The 16,524-nt window shown below is 39.7% G+C and overlaps 1 protein-coding gene across 1 annotated transcript; it reads left to right on the forward strand.

Annotated features, from left to right (window-relative positions):
- The first annotated feature begins 9,419 nt into the window (after positions 1 to 9,419).
- LOC141639965 (uncharacterized) lies at positions 9,420 to 9,994 on the forward strand. Its single transcript, XM_074448938.1, has 2 exons — positions 9,420 to 9,624; positions 9,726 to 9,994. Exons 1-2 carry the CDS (start codon positions 9,420 to 9,422, stop codon positions 9,992 to 9,994), a joined length of 474 nt encoding a protein of 157 aa, XP_074305039.1.
- Positions 9,995 to 16,524: the final 6,530 nt, after the last annotated feature.

Genomic DNA, 16,524 nt, shown 5'->3' on the forward strand with positions numbered 1-16,524 from the left:
ATCTAAAAACTCCTTTTATACCTTGTTACATCCAAACGGGTTGTAGAGACAATATTGAACCCCGTTAAAGTGAACTCGGATTAACATGGTATTTTCCCATAGTCGCTTGTATGAGGTGACGTATCGAAGTGACTAGAGTGTGATGCGATTGATGGCAAGTTCAATTTGGAACTGTGTGTTGGGGTTGGTGTCCTTAACAGTTAGTGCAAGGACTCATAAACCTCTAAAAGGATCAAAGGGCATACTTTTGGTATTATTATCAGTTGATCCACGTTTATCAATAACGGTTGGCTTGCTAGATAAGTTTGACGTTATTGTCATACAGATGGCGGTGATCAACTGGTCCCTAAAAGTCACACCTATAGGATACGTTTGAGAGATGTGACGGTATGAAAATACAGTCATGTAGATGCCAATCTGACTAACCAGTTAGTCCGAGTTATTTGACTAGTAATTAGTCAAAAATGTGATGTTGAGATATTATATTTAATACGGATTAAATATTATGAGCTAAGGCGAATTAACCAGTTAATTCGTAAAATTAAATATAAGCGTTTTATATTTAATTAAATGTATATTGAATATTAATTATACAATATTGTCTTTGTCGGACATGTATTAATACTTCAACTAATCCGTGTTATTAGTCGATGTATTAATAGCCGATAACCGATGACGATTTATAATAAAAACCGCGTCATATACATTTTAGCGAATGGGGTCGGTTCAATCGGATCACGAGTTAAATGAGGAGAAAGTGGAAAGCCCACTCCCTCCTCTCATGACCCGCGGACCGAGGCAACAAAAGGAGAGGCTCCCTCTCCTTTTGACCTAGCGATTTTCATTTACAAAAAAACTAGGGTTTTGGAGATTAATTTTCTCTCTGAAACTGAGATCTCACATCTCGAGAAAAACTCACATCAAGTTCTCCCAATATTGCAAGGCAATCGGAGAACACGTTCTAGCACAAGGGCATATCTCGGACGGTCTTGGGTGCAATAATTAGGAGGGAATCTCTGTTGATTTCTGTTCTTTACGCCGTGCATCAAAGGACCCGAGGTTGATTCTTACTCCTTATCGTTTCTCTATTGTATTTATGTTTTATGACGATATTCGCATGTTAAATTTACGTTATAGTCCTAAATTTTAAAGGGTATTATACGGATATTTACCCACAAGTGGTATCAGAGCGAGGCCACGTAAATTTTTCTATGTGTTTTTCATAAAACGATCTTGAAACGGTTTTGTTTTGTCTAAAAATCCGTGTGCAGATAATTCTCACGCGAGAATTTTTTTGTTGCGATTTTAAAACCGTGTCTTGTGTTTACACGGATGTTTGATGTTGTTTTCGTTTTGATATTATGCATATTGTTATTTTACACGATCATTATAACAATATGTTAATGTCTAGCAATTTGTAGAATTCATTTTAATCAGTTTTGATCAAAATTGCGTTTGTTTTGTTTCGTCAAAACTGTTTCACGAGGGTTTGGAGTTTTTTGAAAGTTTTGTACTCGATCGAACAAGTTTTTAATCGATCGAGTGTTTTTTTTGTCATGTTTTTCACTCGATCGAGTCCTTGCCGCACTCGATCGACCCCTTTAAAAACCTTCTGATCGCTCGATCGAGATGTCCTCGTATTTCGATCGAGCGGCTTTTTGATAAAAGTACCGATCGACCACCGGTTTAGTCGATCGAGCACCTTGTTTGGCAATTCTCTCGATCGACTTACTTGAGTTGATCGATCGAGTTTTTCGTTCCTCGATCGAGCACTGTGTCCCTGGATCGAGGATTTTGTTTTGATGACTTTGAAAATTTATTCTTTTTGCTTTAAATTTTCTTTTGGCTACAAAATGTACATTATACGGATATTGTACACTCGCTATGATTGTGAAATGGTTCACACACGTACCATTAAGTTATTTTAAAGCGTATTTAAAGTAACGGATTGTAATGGATTAAAATTAAATGATAGAAGCGGTTTTATCACATGAATTTTAATCATTAAAAGGTGGTTTGGATTAATTTAACATAATTACGGAATTATGTCACGAATGAATTTGTTTTTAGTTGATGCATTTTTATTTATCGTTAATTTTGAATCCTTGTGAATGCCTTTTATTACGTATTTAATTTTACAATCAGTTGTAACTTAGTGTGGCCTTAGTAGAACGTGTTACCGTAATGATGGAACACGGTCTTGGTTGTGTTTTGAGATCTCGTATCTCCGTTTTGGATTTTTCACTTGTAATTACAGTTTTAATTAGAATGTAAATAGGTTTATATTTTGTAATTTCAATTGTAATTTTGAGAAGACCAAAGATGGAGACCGGATGCTCACTCCCGCTACTTGGATCAAGATGGAACATCAAGACAAGCTTTTCGGGTCCAACGGTGGATTCCAAAGTTGTATTATGTTCTTATACTAGGATAGGCCACACTAGGACCTTTTTATTTACGTATTGCATTCTTTTATTTATTTTTCGCAACGATAATATGCATCATATTCCGCCTAAAAACCAAACCACCTAATAATTGCATGAAAACTGACACATATAGAGGTCACGAGTTAGTTTTTTTTTTACATTCGTATGTCACACGATTCATTATAAGCCATCACCCAAATTAATTCATTCACGCAGACGCTAGTTATTCGTTCACTTAATATGAATTATAATTTAGTTGATGGGATCTTCCTCGTATAAACAAAAATTGAGAACGGTCTTTATAGGTCAAACTCCAATGAGTCCCTTCTTCGTCGGTAGGCATAATATGACCCCTTCTACGTCGGGTAAGTTGGAACCGATTGACCTATTTTATCTCAACACTATGGTCACTCGTACGATCCTGTGATCATGGTGGACTATAGATAGGATTTACAGAAATCTATCGACCGAGAGTTCTTACGGAAGAATTAGCTAAACAGTTGGCTTATCAATTTACGGAAATTGAGTCTTGGGATCACTTGTATCATTCTTGAGGGAGATCAATTATGCAAGTGCGAGAGTCTACATGTTAAAATGAATTTTAAAATAGACTTAAATCACCTCGATGAGTTGCTTATTTCGTTTTGTTTTTCCTTTCTTTTTCAGTGTAGATCACGTTTTTTAAACTGCTAAAATAACAAATGGCTGGTTCTACTGATAACCCAATGCCAAGTGCCACATTGGACCGTGAGTCCTGGCTTCGGATCTTCATGAATCAGATGAATCGGTCTACTCGGCCAAGTATAATGGATCAAACTTCGCGGATCGGGAGGCGGCATTACGGAATGCCGTGGCCTGACGGAAGCTCAAATATCTCTTGGAGCCCATCCGGCAAACCCGGTCCCACGGCTAGAGTCTTGAAATCACCAAGTTTAATGATTTCGTATGGAAGCGGGTGCGATTAAAAACGTACTCATTTTTGCAATGGAACCCAATTTGCGGAAACGCTTCATAGCCCATGGTGCAAACAAGATTTTCACCACGCTCACCAAGGAATTCTCGAAAGCACCGAGAATCGTGACCTATGAGCATACCACTCGCTTCTTTGATGCGAGACTCCGAAGGGCCAACTGTTAGCCCACACATTCTCAGCATGATTGAGAATGTCGAGAAGTTGGAGACCTTTGATTGTAAGATCAGCGAGAACATTGTAATCGACCGCATACTTCACTCACTCCACGATGGTTATTCGCAATTTAGAGCGAATTACTATATGAATGATTTGAAGAAAACTCCCCATGAATTGCACTCCCTCCTCGTACAGACCGAGAAGGACATGAAGTTCGGTGGGAGCTTGAAACAGGATGTTCTCGTTGTGACAAACAAGGGAAAGGGTAAGGGCAAAGCTCAAGCAAACCTAGCGATAGGTAAGGCGAAGTTCAAGAAGTCGGGTTCGAGGTAAGAGTGGGCTGGTGAGTCGAGCACCTCATCGAGGCACGACAAAGAGCAAGAATGAAAACATGGAATGCCATCATCGCCACAAGATCGGGCATTGGAGACGCACATGTCCTGTTTATCATGAGGACATAAAAGCAGGTCGCGTTAAACCTGTTGGTATGTCTTCTTCTTCTACTTTTATTCATATGATTGAGATTAACCACGCAAGTTACGGAACTTGGGTAATTGATGCGGTTGTGGTTCTCATCTGTGTAATCATGTGCGGGGCCTCCGAAATCTCGAGCCTCTCGTAAAGGGTGAGGTTGACCTGCGTGTCGGGAATGGAGCAAGAGTGGCTGCCATCTCAAAGGGGACATATGTGATCCGGCTTCCCAAATGGATTTGAGTTGTCATTATATGACTGCTATTATGTACCTTGTCTTTCGAAAAACATTATTTCGGTTTCGCACTTGATAAACTTGGTTTTTCATTTGTAATAGAAAATAATACTTGCATTTTCTCATTACACAATATGATTTCTGGCAAGGCAGTCTCCATGAACGGAATTTATGTTTTAGATCGGACCACCGAAATATTACACGTAATGAATAAAAAGTTAAAGGTTGGTGACAAAGATCAAACGTATCTATGGCGCTGCCGTATGGGACACATTAATGAGAAACGCGTAAAACGGCTCATCAAGAATGGAGCTATCTCGGCCTTTGATTTTCAATCATTTGGCACGTGTGAATCATGTCTCATCGGTAAGATGACTCGGATTTCCTTCAAAGGTGTTGGAATGCGCGGCTGGCGACCTATTAGGACTCATACACACGGATGTATGTGGACCTATGTCAATCACCGCACGAGAAGTCTATAGGTATTTCATCACTTTCACGGACGATTTAAGTAGATATGGCTATGTCTACTTAATGAAGCACAAAAGTGAATCCTTTGAGAAATTCAAGGAATACCGAGAATAGGGTCTGAGAACCTATTAGGTAGGAAGATTAAAACACTGCGTTCGGATCGTGGTGGCGAGTATCATTCTCACGAGTTTGATCAACACCTAAAGGACTGTGGGATTGCCCTACAGTTAACTCCACCTGGAACACCTCAATTGAATGGTGTGTCCGAACGGAGAAATCGAACACTACTTGATATGGTTCGATCCATGATGAGTCACACGATTTTACCTGATTCATTATGGGGTTATGCTCTTTTGTCAGCCGCTCTAATACTTAACCGAAGTCCGTCTAAAGCTGTTGACAAGACTCCATATGAACTATGGAAGGGAACGGTCCCTAACTTGTCCTTTATACGGGTTTGGGGCTGCGAGGCTTATGTCAAGTGGAGACACGAGGATAAGCTCGGCCCGCGATCGGCCAAGACATACTTTATAGGTTATCCTAAAGGAACGCTTGGTCATTACTTCTATTCGCCAACCGAACAACGTGTTTTTGTTGCGGCTAGTGCGACATTCTTAGAGAAGGAATTTCTCGAGAATGCAAAGAGTGATAGAACCTTCGACCTGTCGGAGATTCCAGAACCAAACACCGAGCAACCATTGGAGGAACCGATTCCTTCAATCCCGGCTGCGGTGAATATTCCTGAGGAACCTAGGAGGTCGGGTAGAGTCTCTATTCCTCCGGACAGATACATCGGTATGGTCGAGGAACATGACATAGATGACATTCTACTCTTAACGAGTAGTGAACCCGCAACCTATAAATGTGCCATGACCAGTTCTGACTCAAAGCTATGGCTTGAGGCCATGCAATCCGAGATGGACTCTATGTATGAGAACAACGTATGGGATCTTGTTGACTTACCTGCTAAGGTTCGTCCCCTTCAATGCAAATGGCTTTACAAGATAAAGCATTCTGTGGAAGGTCAACAAGATATCTATAAAGCACGACTAGTTGCTAAAGGTTTCACCCAAGTGCCAGGCTTGCACTACGATGAAATTTTCGCACCCGTAGTCATGCTGCGTTCCATTCGGATTATCTTAGCGATTGCCGCTTTTCATGACTATGAAATTTGGCAAATGGATGTGAAAACCGCCTTCTTAAACGGATTTTTGGAGGAAGAGTTGTACATGGTACAACCCGAAGGTTTCATCGATCCAGTACATCCTAAGAAAGTGTGCAAACTTAAGCGTTCCATTTATGGACTTAAGCAAGCATCAAGGAGTTGGAATCATCGCTTCGACCAAGTGATAAAAGAAAATGGATTTACTCGATCGGTCGAGGAACCATGTTTATATATCAAGTCGAGTGGGAGCAAGATTGTCTTCCTAATATTGTATGTTGACGACATACTCCTGATTGGGAATGACATACCTCTCTTAACTTCGGTGAAAGTATGGTTGAAAAACCATTTCCAGATGAAAGATCTGGGAGAGGCACAAAGAATTCTAGGCATCCGTATCTATCGAGATAGATCACGACGGATGCTATCTCTCAGTCAGGAGTCTTACATAGACAAAGTCCTAGAGAGATTCAGCATGACTAACTCCAAGAAGGGGTTCCTTCCTATGGCTCCGGGGTGCATCCGAGCAAGTCTCGGGCACCAGAGACACCGGAAGAGAAAGAGCGCATGACACGGATTCCTTATGCTTCGGCTATAGGATCAATCATGTATGCCATGATATGCACACGTCCCGACGTGGCATATGCATTGAGTATGACAAGTCGATTCCAACAAAGCATCCGGGTGAATCACATTGGTTGGCTGTCAAGAACATTCTTAAGTACCTCCGGAGGACTAAAGATTGGGCATTGACTTATGGAGGCTCTCAAAAGCTATGCGCAACCGATTCTGCAGATGCTAGCTTCCAAACGGATCGTGATGACTCGAAATCTCGGTCTGGATTCGTTTTTACTCTTAATGGCGCTGCGATCATCGGTGGAAGAGTTCAAGCAAACGATTCAGATTCTACGATCGAGTCCGAGTACTATGCCGCGTCCGAAGCTACAAAGGAAGCGATATGGATGCGTCAATTCTTACATGGGCTATCTGTAGTGCCTAGTTCGAATGACCCGATCACCATCTATTGCGACAATAGTGGTGCCATCTTCCAAGCTAAGGAGCCAAAGTCTAGCAACAAGTCTAGACATGTACAACGGAAAGCTCATCTAATCGGAGATTACGTGGAGCAAAAGGAAGTAGTGATAGAAAAGATTGCTACGAGATAATAACATAGCGAGATCCTCTCACTAAAGCATTACGACAAGATAAGCATGAAGGGCACGTAAATTCCATGGGAATCAAACGTGTTCCTAAGTTGTAGTACTCTTTTATGGATTAGATTCATTCGCTTTTGTACTCAATACAACATCATCGTTTTGATATTTTATATATATTTTGTTTTTCATGTGGATTTGTACGACAAATTTTGAACACCACAAAGTGAACTCAACAAACATTATATTTTTTGATCCTTAATTGCCCACATGAGCGATAACTCGGCAATTATTTTGTGACGTTGGTTGATGGTGGGTTCAACGAGCCATAAGTCAACCGGTTGGTGACCAATCACGAGAGGCGAGTTATACGGATATCTCGTAGGACACCATTGTGACATCGACGTGGAGTCCTAAATGTTTTATAACATTATTTTGCCGTCGTGGATAGGACTTCCATGGTGATCCTAAGAGTCGATTCTTTTGACTATCGTCTGTCTCTTGAGACTAAGGCAGATTTTGGGTGACTTTGGTTTCTTTCTCACGGTCATCCGTAATAGGGGGCCAAGTAGATTTTTTGGGTCATTTCATCTTTGTGCTTAGATCGGAAGGAGTCGAGTTGAAGGAAATATTCGCCCTTTATCGGTACTCGATATTTCTCGGGGCCACTCGAGGAGTCAGAATCGAAATGCATGGCCATGCTCGGATACGGATTCGTTTTATCGGTTAAGTTACTCTCTAGTCGGGGAAACCACTCTAGATACAGATCGATTGTAAAATACGACCTTTGCGGATCCGGATCGGCAAATTGTTTTACATTGAGTGGGAGAAATTTTAAATGAATATGAGAATCGGTTATCGCACATACACTTGTACGGACAAGTGGGAGTTTGTTGGAGCTTGTGTCCTCCAGTTAGTGCGGATAACGTCATTGCACATACACTTGTACGGACAAGTGGGAGCTTGTTGGGGTTGGTGTCCTTAACAATTAGTGCAAGGACTCATAAACCTCTAAAAGGATCAAAGGGCATACTTTTGGTATTATTATCGGTTGATCCACGTTTATCAATAACGGTTGGCTTGCTAGATAAGTTTGACGTTATTGTCATACGGATGGCGGTGATCAACTGGTCCCTAAAAGTCACACCTATAGGATACGTTTGAGAGATGTGACGGTATGAAAATACGGTCATGTAGATGCCAATCGACTAACCGAGTTAGTCCGAGTTATTTGACTAGTAATTAGTCAAAAATGTGATGTTGAGATATTATATTTAATACGGATTAAATATTATGAGCTAAGGCGAATTAACCAGTTAATTCGTAAAATTAAATATAAGCGTTTTATATTTAATTAAATGTATATTGAATATTAATTATACAATATTGTCTTTGTCGGACATGTATTAATACTTCAACTAATCCGTGTTATTAGTCGATGTATTAATAGCCGATAACCGATGACGATTTATAATAAAAACCGCGTCATATACATTTTAGCGAATGGGGTCGGTTCAATCGGATCACGAGTTAAATGAGGAGAAAGTGGAAAGCCCACTCCCTCCTCTCATGACCCGCGGACCGAGGCAACAAAAGGAGAGGCTCCCTCTCCTTTTGACCTAGCGATTTTCATTTACAAAAAAACTAGGGTTTTGGAGATTAATTTTCTCTCTGAAACTGAGATCTCACATCTCGAGAAAAACTCACATCAAGTTCTCCCAATATTGCAAGGCAATCGGAGAACACGTTCTAGCACAAGGGCATATCTCGGACGGTTTTGGGTGCAACAATTAGGAGGGAATCTCTGTTGATTTCTGTTCTTTACGCCGTGCATCAAAGGACCCGAGGTTGATTCTTACTCCTTATCGTTTCTCTATTGTATTTATGTTTTATGACGATATTCGCATGTTAAATTTACGTTATAGTCCTAAATTTTAAAGGGTATTATACGGATATTTACCCACACTGTGGGTTTGACCTGACGCTTGACCTTTGGGAGGCTCGTAGGGGTACACGTAGAGAGACTTCTAGAGAGGTTTCTAGATTGGGATTATAGCAATAGCATAACATCATACGAGATTTGATAATGGAATTGCAATAGGTAAGAGAGTGTGTTGAACCTAAAACATAGTCATTTGTGGAATTTAGTAACGAGCGTATGAGACCGTAGTTTGAGGATTGATAGTCGAACTTCGGGACGAAGTTCTCTTTTAGGGGGAGTAGATGTAATAATTCGGGAATTCAGGAAAGGGAAAGTACATAATGTGAGAAAGTAGTTAGAATTGAGTGAAAAACTTTAGATGGCCTTTTAAAGGGCAAGAGGGGGCTGAGACAAGGGGACCCCCTCTCCCCTATGATATTTGTAATTTGTATGGAATACCTAAGCAGGATTTTGGACAGAATAGAGGATTATGTGCCTTTCAGATATCACCCTCTGTGTGGAAGAATTAAACTTAATCATCTAGCTTTTGCGGATGATCTTTTAATTTTTTGCAAAGGTGACAGAATGTCTATAACTGGGCTGATCAGAGCGTTTAAATCATTTTCAAGAGCATCGGGACTTAAAATGAATAAGAGTAAGTCAAGTATTTACTGTAATGGGGTGGAGAAACATGTGATTGATGTGATTGTTAAGGTCACTGGTAGTCGTGTGGAGCTTTACCTTTCAAATATAAAGGCATCCCAATTGCTGCTACAAAACTATCAGTGTTAGAATGCTCAAGTTTGGTTGATAAGGTTCCTGGTAGGATCAGATCATTAGGTTGCAGGAAGCTGAGTTATGCAGGTAGACTGGTTTTGATTCAGTCTGTTCTCTCAAACCTGCATACTTACTGGGCAAGAATATTCATTCTGCCTACTTCCATTCTTAAGCAGATAGTCAGCATCTATAGGATTTTTTTGTGGACAGGATTGGATAATGATCATGGAAAGGCTTTGGTGGCTTAGGATCAAATTTGTAAGACTAAAATTCATGGAGGTTTGGGCATTAAGGACATTTTAAGTTGGAACAACGTTGCCCTTGGGAAATACATTTGGTGGTTGGCTCAGAAAAAGGACTACCTATGGGTGAGATGGGTGCACTCTGTTTTCATAAAATCTGGGAATTGGGTTGATTATCAGCCTAATAAAAGTGGCAGTTGGGCTTGGAGAAAACTGTGCAGGCTGAAGAATCAGATGCATAGTGGCTATGTTGGGAACTGGTGGATGCACAACCAAAATCATTATACAATTAAAAGTGGCTATGAATGGCTGAATCCAACTCCTGTAAAGGCACCTTGGTATTAGTTTGTTTGAGTGAAGGAGGCTATCCATAAACATAGTTTTATAGAGTGGTTGATGGTGAATGAGAGATTATTAACCAGAGATAGATTGGTAAGGATGGGCATCATTTCTAATGGGGATTGTGTTCTTTGTGAAACAGCATAGGAATCACACTCTCATCTTTTCTTCCATTGTGAATATAGCAACATGTGTCTGGGCCTGCTTTCTACCAGACTTGGGTGCAAGATTCCAGTTCAGCAAGTGAATGCTTGGTGGGGGGACGTGCCCTTTTGTGACACCCCGCGATAACGCGGAAATCTAACTAATATATTAAAGCGGAAATTTGTGATATTTTAAAAACTTTTTATTTTCAGTTAAAGATTAACACGCGGGTGCCAAAAATGAAATGAAACAAATACAATAAAAGGCGAACTTAGGCTATTACAACCCATGTCTAGAAAGCGGGGAAAATATATCCCACGAATAAACAGATAAAGGGTTTCTAACTAGCAAACTAAGGTCCAAGGGTTTAGTTCTCGCTAGCCCACACGTCTTCCCCACGTAAGCATCTTTACAACCTGTCATTCATGTAAACATGAACGCCACAGTCAGTGGGGAGTAACTCAAGGTTCTCCCAGCCACAATATGTCGAAATGCAAGTAAACAAACACTTAATTAAACATATTGACCATGGAACATATGTGAACAATAAAGAACAGGGGATACAATTGATAATCATGATGAGATAGGCGTAATGCATTAAAATAAATATGCAATCAAGAAGATAGAATAACCAAGTCAACCAACTCATATTGACACGACTCACAAGTGTAAGACCAACACAAAGTGTGGACGGAGTATGTCTCATCACACTACCTAAGTCTTTCTAACATCACAACTCCTCAAAACCAGGGTTAAGGGTCAGACACAACAATCTCCTCAAAAGACAAATTTCCAACCAAGGTCAACATTCCACAAAAGAAAGAGAAGTATCTACAAGGCGTCAAGGGAGGATAGGCAAGAAACAAAGGACAAATTAGGGGTATAAGAGTAGATTTCAAAGTAAAACAGAAGAGAGTTTAGAAGAAGAATAAGCACCAAGAGATAAAGAATAGGGCAAGATACATAAAGAATGAGAAACATCTTCGAGGAAGTAGAAGCATTCTTCAAAGGTGAACAAATCTTTAGTCCTCGGCAATAGGCACCAAATCTTGATCTTCACGTTGGTAGGTTTACGGTTATTGATCCAAGGCGCAACAATTATTAAATGGAAATCAACAAACATGTTAGAACCTAACAAAGAGCAAACACACTACACACTACCACCTTAGGTCCTTAAGTCTACCCATCTCTCTTTCATTAATCAAGGTCAAGTTCACATTTAAATTTGGGGTACACGTGTGTGCGTCGGGAGCAACATATGCTCTGATACCAACTGTGACATCCCGTGATAACGCGGAAATATAACTAATAAATTAAAGCGGAAATTTGTGATATTTTAAAAAAAAATTATTATCAGTTAAAGATTAACACGCGGGTGCCAAAAATGAAATGAAACAAATACAATAAAAGGCGAACTTAGACTATTACAACCCAAGTCTAGAAAGCGGGGAAAAGATATCCGACGAATAAATAGATAAAGGGTTTCTAACTAGCAAACTAAGGTCCAAGGGTTTAGTTCTCGCTAGCCCACACGTCTTCCCCACGTAAGCATCTTCACAACCTGTCATTCATGTAAACATGAACGCCACAGTCAGTGGGGAGTAACTCAAGGTTCTCCCAGCCACAATATGTCGAAATGCAAGTAAACAAATACTTAATTAAACATATTGACCATGGAACATATGTGAACAATAAAGAACAGGGGATACAATTGATAATCATGATGAGATAGGCGTAATGCATTAAAATAAATATGCAATCAAGAAGATAGAATAACCAAGTCAACCAACTCATATTGACACGACTCACGAGTGTAAGACCAACACAAAGTGTAGACGGAGTATCCGACTCAGAGGCTACCTTTAAATCATGTCCGAGATACCACACACAAGACTACATCCTAGACTCCAACCTCCTAGTAGGACGACGATCATAATACGGTCCTAGTCTAAACCTGGTCAGACTCTCGGGATGGACGACACCCGATTCGAGATGCGGTGACCCATCCGCATCCAAGACTTGAAACATGGTACACCTAACCGTGCCCAAAAGTCGAGTAACCCCAAATCGGAACCTTGTCACCTAACCGTGACCCCCGGTCCGAAGAGGCGGAAGGAAAAATAGCCCAATCTGGAAACATGGCACCTAACCATAACTAATGGTCCGAAAGGGTAAATAAGGAATGTCAAGTCGTCACACAATGTAAAACGTCACACTTGAGTCACAATAAGAGTAAGAAAGATCATGCGAATATAAACACGAAAGAATGTCATATATCACAGAATTACTAATGTCACATTCATACTTATGGCTTGCATCTCACCATAAGTACGGATGGGAACATCAATCCCGACGATCATATCGCAACTCCAGGGCTTATAGCTCACCTCTAGTATCCGATAGGACCAAGATTCTCACAACAAAAGAATACAAGACATTATCAAGGATGTGACTCTTACAAGTACTTATTTATAATAAATATCTCATACTTGTATTATATTATTAAATGTTCCGCTTTACAATTTAACATGCCGATTAAATAAAATATGATAAGCGATAATGAATAGTTTACGTTATATGAAAATTACAGAATAAATTGTGACAAAGCCCACATGACTCATTTATGAGCCCATCAAACAAGTATGAAAACCCAATAATTGAAGTCACAAGAAATTCATCAAGTTAATCATGCAAGGTCCAGCCATGTAATCATGTGAAGTCCAACATTTAAAACATAGCAAGCCCAGAAGAAGGTAGTATGTAAATTCCCCATATAAATTATAGTGACCCCAATTTATAAAATATAATGAGCGGTAATGAATAATTTACGTTACGTGAAATTTACGGATTAAAATGGAAACTCACACAAGTGATTTCTTCATTAACCTACTACAAAACATGACATTGGCCCAAACCATTCAATCATATAAGTCCAACAAAAGAAATGTGGTGAGCCTAATAATTTAACCATGGCGAGTCTAAAAATCTTAAGGTAGTGAGCCCAATAACAAACCAAATGAGCCCAACTTGAAATTATATGTAAACGAACGATATTAATGAATTAGGTTATATAAAATATGAGACGGAAATTAAATAATTTCAAATAAACTAAACTAGCGCCAAAACCATCCGTAAATACGACTCAAAGACCATATGGGCAGCCCTAAACACGACCCAACAACCAGCCATACCCGGCCTCACAACCCGCCACTATAACTAACCAAGTCAGCCACCAAAATCGTACCCATCACGGTCCGTAAAGAGCTATTTGACACGAGATTATCGAGTATAAACAAGATGGAATTTAATTATTTCAAATGACCCGAACTTTGCGCCAAGAAACCCTTATTAAACACGACCCAAAACCACCACCTACGCCCACTACCTTAGCCATCCTCTACATCCCAAAACAGCCATCAACCAAGCCCCAACCAGCTCCTACAACCATATAAACAAGACCGTCATGTGTAGCCTAAGAACAGTCTGTGGATAGCCCTCATGGCAGTCCCTCAACCGGGTCAATCCACCACCTATCCCTGCCCAAAACAGAGCCATAAAGCAGGCCATCAGACCCGTCATTATCACGACTCAAAACCAGTAACCATCCCGGCCTTATAACCCGCCACCCCACAGCCCATTACGAGCCTGCAAAGACCACCCCTAACCACCACCCAAAAGACGAGACCATAAGCTCAACACTCGACATGGACACAATGACCCTCAATCACGCCGTGACAAACAAGCCATGGGAACGATTAATCACCAACTAAAATGACCACAACTTAACAAAATTAGCTCCACACATGAGAAAATACATAAAGATTGAAACTTTACAGTAAACACAGTAAAGACCGAGTAGGGAGGGCGATAATATCCACTCATTGTCGAGTAACCTATCACCGTTACCTTAACCTCACGAGTTTCAGAGCGAAAACGTCCATAAGCACGAGCTGCTCCCGGGTCTTCGACTAAAAGAGCAAAATCGAGTTATATGAGTCACCAAAACCGAGTTGGCATAAGATGCCATTTTCGAAATTTCAACAAAATCAAAACTTTCTTACCTTAAAAGAACGAGGAAGGAACGAGGAAGCTAATGGTACAAAAATAATGGAGTTTGGTTGAGAAATAAGGGAGGAAATGGAGGTTGAAGGAGGCAGGGAATGGTGTTTGTTGTTGATCTTTGCTCGTTGTTTCCAAATGAAGAAGAAAGAAGAATGATGCGGTGTGGGGTTGGAAATGATTTGCAAAAGTAACAACAACCACAATAATATAGTAGTAATAATAATACATATAATATATATATATATATATATATATATATATATATATATATATATATATATATAATAATATATAATGATATATATAAAAGAGATATTTAAAGGTAGAGTGTAAGAGGGTCGGTACATGTGTTGTCGATATAGGATAGGTCGAGAAAAGATTAGTCTCACAAGTAGAAATGTGACGGTTTATAGCTAGACGGAAATTGAGACGAGAATTATTATTATTATTGTCACTATTACTGTCCACCAAAAATATGTATACATAAATTCTTATATAAATTATGTCTTAAAAATATAATTTAATAATACGTATTTTTATATAAATGAGCTTTTATATATATTACGTTTATAAAAATCGTGTTTGACATAAAATTAATTAAATCGAATAATTCAAAAATATATAATAAAGGGATTAAACGGTTTAATAAATTTTAAATGTCAAAATGAGAAATTCGCGGGTGTTACACTTTCTCCTTTGCCGGGCTTAGGCAGAGTGGTGCTTGTGTTCTTGCCCTCATTTATAAAAGCTGGTGTGCTAGGAATGTTTGCAGATTACAGTAGCATCTTCTCAAACCAGAAATATTGATTCGAAGCATTTTCCAGGAAAGGGAGCTCCTTGGAATAATCTGCATCTGATTGTCGGGCTGAATGTCTATGTTTTATTTTTGCAATCTTTAGTTGTAATGTGTAGGCTATAAAAGCAAGTCATGTGTATGAACTCTCAAATGGTATTTTATTAATATATGCTTACCATTTTCCCAAAAAAAACCTGTGGGGATAGAGGAGCTCCCCCGGGTTGCTATTGGCTCCAACAGGTTTCTAGGCAGATCTTGTGTTTGCTTTTGGAGCTTGGGGCGAATTCATCTTAGCTCGTCCATCCTGCTCCTCAGCTCGGGCAAGTTTCTGGGCAGCACTTGTTCTTGCTTGTTGTCAACATTAAAACACGCCATACTTGCCTTGAAGAAGCTCAGATCTTCTTTCCAATGTTTGGATTTCTTCTTTAACTAAGAGACAATGGTAATGTAATTGATTGAGCATCCCCATTCCCCACGCTTCATTTCTACTTCTTCTACACACTTCAAAAACAATTAGCAAACCCTCCCTTACCTTCTCTCATGTAAAACATTAGTCAATAAATACAACTAAGATGAATGTAAATGCAAAGAACATAATGAGATGCAAAGTTAAGGGGGTTAGAATGTTTACAAGTGGTGGTTTAGAGAGGACTCCACCAAACCAAGGTTTGTTGATTCATTCACATCAAAACATCAATGACACTCAAAGCTCTTAGAAGTTGGTCAAATTGTTAGGAGTGGGGCACAAATAAACATGGATAGCACCACAAGAATATGAAAATGAATAATGCCCAAGAAGTAGACCAAACAAGTATCTCAAGCATATCATGACAATAATTATGGAAAACATGATGGATGGATTGGGCATAAGACGAGGGATTGCTTAACATCTCATCCAAATCATCCTCCAAATAGTCAAAATCACCATATTCAAGGCAAGTACTTCCACTATCATCCAAGGTGGCTCCACTAGCATCTATTTGGGGTTCCCAACAGTCATAAAATTCCTCATCCCAATGAGGACCACTATCATAACAAGGTTCAAACAAAGCTTCATCAAGTCCAACACATTTGTCTCCCTCCAACGTATCGACCTCAAAGGGTGAGTTTTCACTCAAGCTTACTTCCATCTCATTCTCCATTTCCCCATTAACATCAACTTCCATGAAAGGTGGGTTCATCGTCACACAAGAAG

The sequence above is a fragment of the Silene latifolia genome, unplaced genomic scaffold (genome assembly GCF_048544455.1).
Source record: "Silene latifolia isolate original U9 population unplaced genomic scaffold, ASM4854445v1 scaffold_652, whole genome shotgun sequence".
Classification (NCBI taxonomy): domain Eukaryota; kingdom Viridiplantae; phylum Streptophyta; class Magnoliopsida; order Caryophyllales; family Caryophyllaceae; genus Silene; species Silene latifolia.

Excerpts from the sequence above, each read along its gene's own strand:
- LOC141639965 (XM_074448938.1), top strand. The coding sequence starts at position 9,420 with ATGGAATACCTAAGCAGGATTTTGGACAGAATAGAGGATTATGTGCCT. Across the intron at positions 9,625-9,725 it reads GGGACTTAAAATGAATAAGA|GCATCCCAATTGCTGCTACA; the intron begins GTAAGTCAAGTA and ends TCAAATATAAAG.